At 42.9% G+C, this 10,879-nt stretch overlaps 1 protein-coding gene across 1 annotated transcript in view; it reads left to right on the top strand.

Moving 5' to 3' along the window:
* The first annotated feature begins 4,796 nt into the window (after positions 1-4,796).
* The window catches only part of HPS3 (HPS3 biogenesis of lysosomal organelles complex 2 subunit 1), a 35,331-nt gene continuing 29,248 nt past the window's right edge, over positions 4,797-10,879 (top strand). The window contains exons 1-4 of the mRNA XM_007471306.1: positions 4,797-5,026; positions 8,884-9,375; positions 9,922-10,093; positions 10,197-10,282. Of these exons, the coding sequence (XP_007471368.1) occupies positions 4,810-5,026; positions 8,884-9,375; positions 9,922-10,093; positions 10,197-10,282 (967 nt within the window). The 5' untranslated portion in view covers positions 4,797-4,809. The remainder of the gene's footprint in view (positions 5,027-8,883; positions 9,376-9,921; positions 10,094-10,196; positions 10,283-10,879) is intronic.

The raw sequence follows: 10,879 nt of genomic DNA, 5'->3' as shown, positions 1-10,879 counted from the left end.
GAAAGAGTCTTGGTCACAGAAATATCGTAGAAATAGCAGTTAAGATACCAACTTATAAAAGAATAAAGGAATGTGTGAGCCACCTGCCATGTGCTGAGCACAGTGCTAAATGCTTTAAATGAATTATCTCATTTAATCCTCTCAACAACTCTTTATGGTAGAAAATGAGGAAACTGAGGCAGTGAGAAATTAAATAACTATGAGACCATAAGGGTCCCATTCAACTGGGTCCAAGCTCATTCATTCACCAAATACTTATCAAGCACCTACTGTATGTCAGGCAATATTCTAGGTGTTGGGAATATAGTTGTGAAGAAGATAAAGTCTCTACTCCCAATTTGCTTCTTTTCTAGTGGAGAAGAAAGACAAAAAGCAAACATGTATGTATAATACATATTATATATATGTACAATATGATGCTAGATAGTGATAAAAGGTAAATAAGAATGAGAAAAGTAAGATAGGGTGAGGTGATAATACCAGAAATCTGGGGTGGAGGGTATGTTACATGGACTGTCAGGGAAGTGATATTAGGAAGGACCTAAAAAGAAGCAAGGCAGTAAGTCATGGGAAGACCTGGGAATAAGTTCTAGGCACAGTGAACAGTAAGTGCTAAGATCCTGAGGTGAGAATGATCGGGGGGATGTTCAGGGAACAGAGAGAGGGCGTCTGTGTGCAGGGTGCAGTGAAAGGGAGTGGTAGGAAATGGGGTTGAAGAGAGAGAATGAAGTTGGACCGATAATGTAGGGTCTTTCAGGCCGAGCTAAGAAATTTTAGTTTTAATCTGAATACCGTGGGAAACCATTAAAATGCTTTGAGTATGAAGGTGCTACTCTCTGTTTTTAAAAAAATTGAAGTGTAGTTGATGTACTATAAGTTACAGGTTTACAGTATAGTGATTCACAATTTTTAAAAGTTATACTCCATTTATAGTTATTATAAAATATTGGCTATATTCCCCCTGCTGTGCAGTATATCCTTGTAGCTTATTTTATACCTAATAGTTTGTACCTCTTAATACCCTACCCCTATATTGCCCCATCATTCTTATTTTAAATGTTTGAAGAAATATTTATGAAGTACCTACTACGTAATTGAGGTTCATACAATGATCTTTACTTTGCCTCTAAGGAGCAGTATGATTTGGGGTAAGTCTCTTAGCCATTATGTGTCTTGTGGTCTTTAAAAGAATTCCACATATTCAAAATATACAATCTGGTAAGTTATGACATCTGTACACACCCATAAAGCCATTACCAAAATCAGGATAATGAGCATATCCATCATTTCCAAAAGTTTACTTGTGCTCCTTTGTAATCTCTCCCTCACATCCCTGTACCCCACTCAGACCCAGGCAACCACTGCTGTCTGTTACTATAGATTAGCTTGTATCTTCTGGAATTTCATATAAACAATCATTTATATAAATAATAGTAAGTGCTATTTTTGTCTGGCTTCTTTTACTCAGCATAATTTTTTTTTTTTTTTTTTTGCAGTACGCGGGCCTCTCACTGTTGTGTACTGTCCCGTTGCGGAGCACAGGCTCCGGACGCGCAGGCTCAGTGGCCATGGCTCATGGGCCCAGCCGCTCCGCGGCATATGGGATCTTCCCGGACCGGGGCACGAACCCGTGTCCCCTGCATTGGCAGGCGGACTCTCAACCACTGCGCCACCAGGGAAGCCCAGCATAATTATTTTGAGATCTATCCATGTTGCTGTATTTATCAAGAGTTCATTCCTTTTCATTGCTTAGTAGTATTTTCATCGTATGGATAAAACAAAATTTGTTTATCCATTTACCTGTTCATGGATATTTGTGTTCTTTCCCAGTTTTTGACTGTTGCACATAAGGCTGCTATGAAAATGCGTATGCAAGTCTTTTAAAGGGTACACACCTTCAGTTCTCTTGGGTAATCATCTAGGAGTAGAATGGTTGGATCAAATGGTAAGTTTATGTTTAACTTTTTAAGAGACTGCCAAACTGTTTCAAAAGTTGTTGTGCCATTCGACATTCACATTGTTGCTCCATATCTTCACCAAAACTTGTTATGATGGGTCTTTTAAATTTTAGTCATTATAATAAATGGTCTCCAATGGTGGTTTTGACTTGCATTTTTCTAATGACTAATGACATTGAACACATACTGGAATTCTAATACCCAGTGTGATGGTGTCAAAAGGTGGAAACTTGGGAGGTGATTAGGTCATGAGGGTGGAGCCCTCATGAATGAGATTAGTGTATTTTTGTTTGTTTGTTTTGTTTTTTGCCACAGGCTTGTGGGATTTTAGTTCCCCAACCAGGGATTGAACGCAGGCCCTTGGCAATGAGAGCGCAGAGTCCTAACCACTGGACCATCAGAGAATTCCTGAGATTAGTGCTTTTATAAAAGAGATCCCACAGAGTCCCTAGCCCTTTCCAGCAAGTGAGTACAGAGCAAGAAGTAAGCAGTGTGCAAACCTGAAGAGAACCCTCAGCCAGCTATTCTATGCACCTTGATCTCGGACTTTCCAGCCTCCAGACTGTGAGAAATTTCTGTTGTTCTAAGCTGCCCAATTGGTGGTATTTTCTTATTGCAGCCCAAGTGGATTAAGACAGTGGCCATCTGCAAGCTAAGGAGAGAGACCTTAGGAGAAACCAGAACTGTAGACACCTTGATCTTGGGACTTCAAGCCTCCAGAACTGTGAAAAAAAAAATTGTTTTTTAAGCCATCTATTCTGTGGTATTCTGTTATGACTGCCCTAGCAGACTAATGTAGCCTCCCTTAAGGAAATGATGACATGCCCACTGCTGCCCCTGCATTTGTAACAGGAATAGACAGCTCCTGTTTACAGCTATGGACAAACACGGAAACCAGGCACATTCCCCACCTTCCCTTGGCTGGCATGTCTAGTCCCTAAGAATCTTAGATGAGCCCGGTGCAGGTGTAAGGGAGAAGTGGCTATCTCTAGAAGGGATTGGAGTTCCAGGCTTTGAGCAAATCTCACTTCTTCCTCCAAAACAGACATTTTTAATGTAGGTGAAATTAAAATAAAATTGTAATTTTAGTCTTGAAATTTTAATTTAGTACTGAAATTGTCATTTTCAGGCTTGAAGCAGAAAATTAATCAAAAGAGGGTCATAAGGCAGGTATTTGTGGAGACAGGGGTATTCATCAGTGTTGTATCTAAAAGAATGAGTTGTGGGCTGTGTTAGGCTGGCTGTTTTTTATAGGAGCCTTCTGTGAGTTTTCGGCCCCAGCTGGGGCTGACCAGAGCAACTTCCTTGTCCACTTCTTGGCCTCACTGAGTTTGGTGAACTGTTGTCTCCTAGAGAGTCCCTATTGGTTGGCTGAAGGAGAGGATATTACTTAGGGCAATTTTATTCATCTAGAGCAGCAGTCCCCAATGTTTTTGGCACCAGAGACCGGTTTCGTGGAAGACAGTTTTTCCACGGACCGGGTTGGGGGGAATGGTTCAGGCGGTAATGGGAGTGATGGGGGGCGGCAGATGAAGCTTCGCTGGCTTGCCGGCCACTCACCTCCTGCTGTGCGGCCCGGTTCCTAACAGGTCGGGGACTGGTACCGGTCTGTAGCCTGGGGGTTGGGGACCCCTGATCTAGAGGTTTTAGGAAATGGAGGTAGAGTTTAATTGACTTCAATCCAATCGCACCTAATCTGTAAATTCTTAGAAGAGCTCATGAGGGTGACGAAAGGAAATTTTGCTTTTTCTTTCCAGTTCTCTCCCTGAGTGCCAAAAGTAAGACAGCATCCCTCAGTCCATACTGTACTTACATTTTTTTCTGGATGAATTGGAAAGAGTAGCTCCAATACCCGCTTCATCTAAATCTGTTTTTTTTTTTTAATTGGAATTTGCAACCAGGAACTCCACACTCAGATGTCAGGAATAGGTACAGAATACAGATTAGAGGATAGTTTTAGGAGCACTGGAGTGAGAACCAGTGGATTTCACCCCTAGTGCATCGATCCTCTGGGGCTCAGACTAATCTTCTCAAATATTTGGAGTTCATTAGATGACATCCACAATTCTTCAGCAAATTTTTTTTTTGCCAAAAGCATGTTCTAGGCGTTGCTCTTTCCAACTAAACAATTCTGAAGTTTTCAGTACTTTTGAGCAACTCTTCATTGTGTTTAGCCTGGAGTTGAGCTGTGTGCACTCCACTTCAGTCTTTTTTTTTAAATTTTTAATATTTATTTATGTACGGTGCATTGGGTCTTAGTTGTGGCAGGCATGCGGGATCTAGTTCCCGACCAGGGATGGAACCCGGGCCCCTTGCATTGGGAGCACGGAGTCTTACCCACTGGACCACCAGGGAAGTCCCTCCACTTCGGTTTTCGCAGTCCTGTTCTCCAGAAGCTCACAGGCTGAAGCAAGTATAAAATGGTACAAGAAACTGATGATCAAGTGTTTAAATGTACTCAAGGGTCTAAACATCTCGCCTGGCCCAAATCAGTAACGTGAAAAGACGAAGGGAAGGACACAGTGACTCCGGTGCCCACCAACTCCTGGGCGCGGAGGCGTGGTCAGCCCTGAGTGGCCTGGTCCAAGGCCAAAGGACTAAGGGCCCTCGGGGCGCGGCGGCGGCCGGGCGGGGCGGGCGCGACCTTTCCTCCGGCTCCACCCTCGCCCGGTAGCGGCCTCTTTAAGAATCCGAGCCGCTAGTGGGCCTGCTGGCACTCACGTGACTCCGCTCAGTTCGCTCGCTCGCGGAAGTGGTCCAGCCTCCGCGTCCCGCGAGGGGGTCTCTGGGTGCCCCGCGGGGCCGGCTGGCCGGAGCGGCACCGCCGAGCGACCCGCAGCAGGTTGCTGAGATGGTGCAATTGTACAACCTGCACCCGTTCGGGTCGCAGCAGGTGGTGCCCTGCAAGTTGGAGCCTGAGCGCTTCTGCGGTGGGGGGCGCGATGCGCTGTTCGTGGCGGCCGGTTGCAAGGTGGAGGCGTTTGCAGTCGCCGGCCAGGGGCTGTGCCAGCCAAGGTGTGCCTTTTCCACGCTGGGCAGGGTGCTGCGCCTGGCCTACAGTGAGGCCGGTGAGTAGCGGTGGGGTCAGGGGGCTCCTGGGCCCCGGATTGGGGCCTCCTTCCTAGAGGACCGAGCGACGCCTATAGCTCTGGATGGGGAGGTACTTTGTGCTTGCCGGACTGTCTTGCCAGGTCTGGCGGCTGATGGAAGTTGTGCGCTGTGCGGCTGTCCTGGCAACCACAGGTTAGAGCCCGCCTTTGGTGGGCGGGGGACGCTGACTGTTCCTGCTTTTCTGGCGTCCTCGCCGGGAAGTACCTTGGTTGGGTGGCTGGATTCCACTCAACCCAGACACTTCAAACCAAATGAACTTCTTTTAGTATAGAAAACAAGTACACACAAAAGTAGGGAGAATAGTATCCTGAACCCCCAGTTACTCCCATCTTCAACAGTTATGCCAACTCATGGCCAGTCCTTTATCTACTTCTTGTCGATTTTTGAAAGCTCACATTACATGCTGATTTTTAAATCTGTATAAATAGAACTCAGGTCTTAGACCCCTTTTTCCCCAAACAGGGTAACAGCATCCACTACTCTTTTTACACCAGAAACGTGAAGCGGTGCCAAGGGGGTACTGTGTGGGTGTATCCCTATTTTAGAAAAATCCAACATTTAAAAATAGGTACTTCAGATTACAGAAAAATTCACCATAGGATTCTTTTAACTGCCTGATAATACACTTAAAATTTGAATCCTTTTGTGGAGCACAGGCTTCGGACGCACAGGCTCAGCGGCCATGGCTCACGGGCCCAGCCGCTCCGCGGCATGTGGGATCTTCCCGGACTGGGGCACGAACCCGTGTCCCCTGCATCGGCAGGCGGACTCCCAACCACTGCGCCACCAGGGAAGCCCCTCACTTTTATTCTTAATGCACTTAGTTTTGCTTTCAATTTTATGTACCTTAGTTCTGAGTTAGATCTGCAGATGTGTACAAATAGTTCATATTTATGTATTGCACATAATCATGCTGTTCAGCGTTGGTGCTATACTGTATTATGTAAGGAATAAAAGCCATGTACAGAGGGTAGGAATGGGGAGTTATTGTTTAATGGATTCAGAGTTTTGGGGAAGATGAAAAAGTTTTGGAGATGGTGGTAATGGCTGTATAACAGTGTCAATGTACTTAATGTCATTGAATTGTACACTTAAAAATGGTGAAAATGGTAAGTTTTATGTATATTTTACCACAATAAAAATTTTTGTTTAATGTATTTACTGAGGGAATTCAAGGAAGATGGAGGCCACAAGGCATCTTTTGCCCCCAACTCCATCAGACTGCTTCTCTGGAACAGAGAGAGCAAATGTATGGGTCCTGCAGAGTATATTTAGGCATTCCACCAAGATCTCTGGGGAGAGAACAGGTACAGGCTCCACCTCTGTGGCATCAAAGGAACCAGCACAGGAGAAGGTTTGCTTCTGTTGAAGGCTGGTTCATTCTGGAGGAGGAGGGGCTTGGCCAGCCCTCTTGGTGTCTGCAGAAAGGGGCTGCCCCCACTTGCTTGCTGCATCTGTATGTGGGAAGTTCGTGTGCTAACAGCAGCATTTCAGTTTCAATTCATTGGAAAAGGGCTTGTTTACCTAATAATGTTTAGCATATAGTAAGTTCTCTTTTTAGAATAACACTGACTTATCCCCTCTGACCCACAAAGTTCTAAAGATTAAAATTTTAAATGAGGACTTCCCTGGTGGCGCAGGGTTAAGAATCCACCCTCCAATGCAGGGGACACGGGTTCAATCCCTGGTCCAGGAAGATCCCACATGATGTGGAGCAACCAAGCCCATGCGCCACAGCTACTGAGCCTGCACTCTAGAGCCTGTGAGCCACAACTACTGAGCCTGCGTGCCACAACTACTGAAGCTTGCACGCCTAGAGCCCGTGCTCCGCAACAAGAGAAGCTACCGCAGTGAGAAGCCCGTGTACCGCAATGAAGAGTAGCCCCCACTCGCTGCAACTAGAGAAAGCCCTCACGCAGCAACGAAGACCCAATGCAGCCAAAAAGAAAAAAATTAAATTCAATTTAAAAAACCACTAAAATAGAATATGTAAGTGTGTGTTGATGTAATTGGAGGACATAAGAGACTGTTTAAGCAAGTTAGGAAACACAGAAGCCAAGAAGGAAAAGATACATAGCTGGTTATGTATTGTAAAAGATGCCATACAAAGTCAAACCATAGCAAAGTCAAAAGTCAAACTATAGACTGCCAAAAATGATTTGCTATTCATGGCCAATGAAGGATTAATTATCACTTTTACCCAGAGAGCTGCTCTTCCTCGATAAGAAAAATCAACCTAATAAAATAGTAGATAACTTGCAGAAGAGAAATTATACATGGCTGAATAAACATAGGATAAGATGGCCAGCTTTATAAGTGGTCTGGAAAATATAAATTATAATAACCATTAGAGTCCATGTTTCCCCCATCACGTGGAGTCAGTTCTAGTGAAGATGTGGGGAAATAGGACTGTTTAAACAGCGCTGGTGACAACATGAATCTCTATTACATAATTGTGATTGTAATCCGGCAATATGTGTTAAAATTAAAAATGTACCTGCCCTTTGACCTGATAATCTTACTTTTGAGAATCTATGCCATTGAAACTTACCCCTGCACTAAATAAATATATAGGTATAGGCCTATTTATTACAGTATAAAGTATAGTAGCAAAAAAAAAACTTGGAAATACTTGAATGTAGTATCTCAGTAGGGGAATTGTTGAATAAATTATGGCACATGTACATACAGGATATTTTGCAGATATTGAAAAGGATGTTAGATATCCATGTATCTAACCTGCAGGGAAAGATATTTGGTAATCTTTTGGTAATACATTGGTAATTTTTTAAAGTTGCAGATTGTTAAATATATTTAGTGTGATTCCATTTTGGTAAAAACAAAAACAAAAATGACAAGCTATCACTCTATGATCTAGGTTTATATGAAAGAAAGGTTTAGAAGGACACGGGTTTAGGCTGTGTGTGTTAACATTGTCTCCTCATGGATCAGACTGCCGGGGAGAGATCATTATGCTTTTCATTTTGCACCTCTTTATCACTTTGATTTCTCACAACAAAGAGTAATTCCAAAATTACTTTGTAATTTAAAAATATCTAAGAAACTCAACAATTAAGGGAAAATTAACTTGGATTGAAATTTTATTTAATATGTATGGCTTTATCCTATTTCTCAGAGTTGACATGAAGACATGACTTTATTTTTTTTTATTTTTTATTTTTTTGCGGTACGTGGGCCTCTCACCGCTGCGGCCTCTCCCGTTGCTGAGCACAGGCTCCGGACGCGCAGGCTCAGCGGCCATGGCTCACGGGCCCAGCCGCTCCGTGGCATGTGGGATCTTCCCGGACCGGGGCACAAACCCGTGTCCCTTGCATTGGCAGGCAGGCTGTCAACCACTACGCCACCAGGGAAGCCCCAAGATATGAGTTTTGTGGGAAGGGGAAGGGTTATAGTATAATTTCTGCTAACCTCTTCAGAGTTCCTGAATTTATACCTAATTTTAACATCACACTAATACCAAACTCTTTATGTCAGGAGAACTTTGTTAGAGCTGTAGATTCAGAGCTACAGTAGCACTTAGAGCTATCATAGGAATAAATCGTAGAATTTCTCTGTAAGCTTCATGAATAACTAATGGATTACTTAAGACATTAAAATGGGGGGAAATTGTATTTCAGAACCTAAATGTCTATTAGTTAAAAATACACCTAAGATCCTGTTACTTAGAGTTTCGTTCTAGTCAATCTTTAATTCAAACATTCACGTTAGATTCAGTTATAGTTCCTTTTCATGGTGCAAGGTAAGTGGTGGTTTCTAATGACAAATTCTAAGTATAATCTTATTTCTTTCTCAGGAGACTATTTGGTAGCAATTGAAGAGAAAAACAAAGCTACGTTTCTACGTGCTTATGTGAACTGGAGAAGTAAAAGGACTGAAAACTCCCGAGTGTGTATCCGAATGGTTGGACATGACGTGGAGGCACCCTTCAGTGAAACCTTCAGAGATCAGATGTCTATTGTGGAAATGCCACTTTCTGAGGCCCCCCTGTGCATTTCCTGTTGCCCTGTGAAAGGAGACCTTCTTGTTGGCTGCACAAATAAGTTAGTTTTATTTAGTTTGAAGTATCAGATCATTAATGAAGAATTCTCAATATTGGACTTTGAACGTACTTTAATTATCCATATAGATAATATCACCCCTGTTGAAATTTCTTTTTGTATTGGATATGTCGCTGTCATGTCAGACTTAGAGGTTTTAATCCTAAAACTGGAGTCAGACCCCCAAAATGGAGAGAGTGTTAACCACCATCCACGTAAGACCAACAATCCAGTGAAACGGTCAGAAGGTAAGTAATGAATTTAGCTTACTTTCTTGTTTTGGGTGCAGAGAAAACCCTTATTTCTGGCAATCTCTGAAAGGCTCTAGTATGTATATTGCAAGCCACATTATTTATGATGTAGTTGTTCCTAATACATGGGATTTGGATTTATGATCTGGCTGCCCATATCTTATTCTGTAGCATGTAAATGTATTTCAGCACATATTTGTCATGAGAAATAATGAAACAGCTGCTGCTGGATGAGGAGTTTCTGGACCCAGTCCTCATGTTTACTAGCTGAATGACCTTGGGTTAGGAATACCATCTCTGAGTTTCAATTTCCTCATGTGTAAAATGGGGATGATGATAATATCCCATTGTACTTTATCAGTTGTGAGGGATAAATGAGCAAGTGCTGAGACTTTTCAAAATCATAGTGCTTTATAAATACGTGAGATGTGTGTGCATAAATTATTACTATGTTTAATTGATGGGGGGATATTGTGTAATCTAATTTGCATTGGAGGGGTACTTGGAGTTATTAAATAATTTTCTTCAATTTTATCTTTTAAGACATCAGTAATGAAACTTTGCAGCTTGAGTCAGATGATTTTGTTATCTGCCAAAAGCCCATGGAACTTCTTGGTGAAAAAAGCAAACAGTCTGGAATATCTGTTACACTGGAGTCAACAGGATTAGCTGATGAAAAAATAAAATATTTCCACGTTCAGCACCTGCTCTATAGGTATTAGAAAGCTTTTTATTCACCAGCATTTAATATATATTTACCTACTTAAAGTACATGGAAATTTGATCTCTCCCCCGTCTCTCTCTCTTTAAACTCACAGACGTTTTGCTCCTGATATTTCATCCTGTGTCTTGTCGGATGACATCAAGTTGCATTCACTTCAGCTGCTACCCATTTACCAAACAGGTAAGTATGACAGTGCTGCAGTGCAATGAGGTGAAAAGGCCCTCGGACGGGAGGGGAGCCAGGTGTGAGAAATAAATTAGGTTCTTCTACTGAGGCTCCCTGTGGCCTTGGGCAGATTCCTTAGCAAATAACAGTGAGTGCTAGAAAGGGAAGTCGTGACTGCCAGGAGAAGCCATGGAGAGGACATGACTGACAGAACCCATTTCCCTTTTTGAAATGGTCTCTAGGTCCCAAAAGGGAAATGGAAGCCCTGTTATAGCTAAGGTTCATCTGGGTCCAGCTGGTTCATTTGCCAGAGCTGCTGCTTATGATGGCCTTGTGAGCCAGGTGGGAGAATGTGGACTGAATGGAAATCCATTTAGAGCGGTGGTTTTCAACCTTACTGCACATTGGCATTACTTGGATGCTTTTCTAGATACTGTTGCCCAGTCTTTACGTGTTGGAGATTCTGACTTAATTGGTCAGCTATGCAGCCTGGGCATCAGTATTTTTTAAAACCTCCCCAGCAATATGATGGGCAACCGAGATTAAGAATCACTATTAAGTTTTGTACTTAGTCCTGGCCTGCTTAATATCTTTAGGAGTTGCCTAGGGAAA

This window comes from Lipotes vexillifer, unplaced genomic scaffold (genome assembly GCF_000442215.2).
Source record: "Lipotes vexillifer unplaced genomic scaffold, Lipotes_vexillifer_v1.1 scaffold618, whole genome shotgun sequence".
Taxonomy (NCBI): Eukaryota; Metazoa; Chordata; class Mammalia; order Artiodactyla; family Lipotidae; genus Lipotes; species Lipotes vexillifer.
The sequence above is the reverse complement of the archived record's forward strand: the minus strand, read 5'-3'. Positions and strand labels throughout refer to the sequence as shown.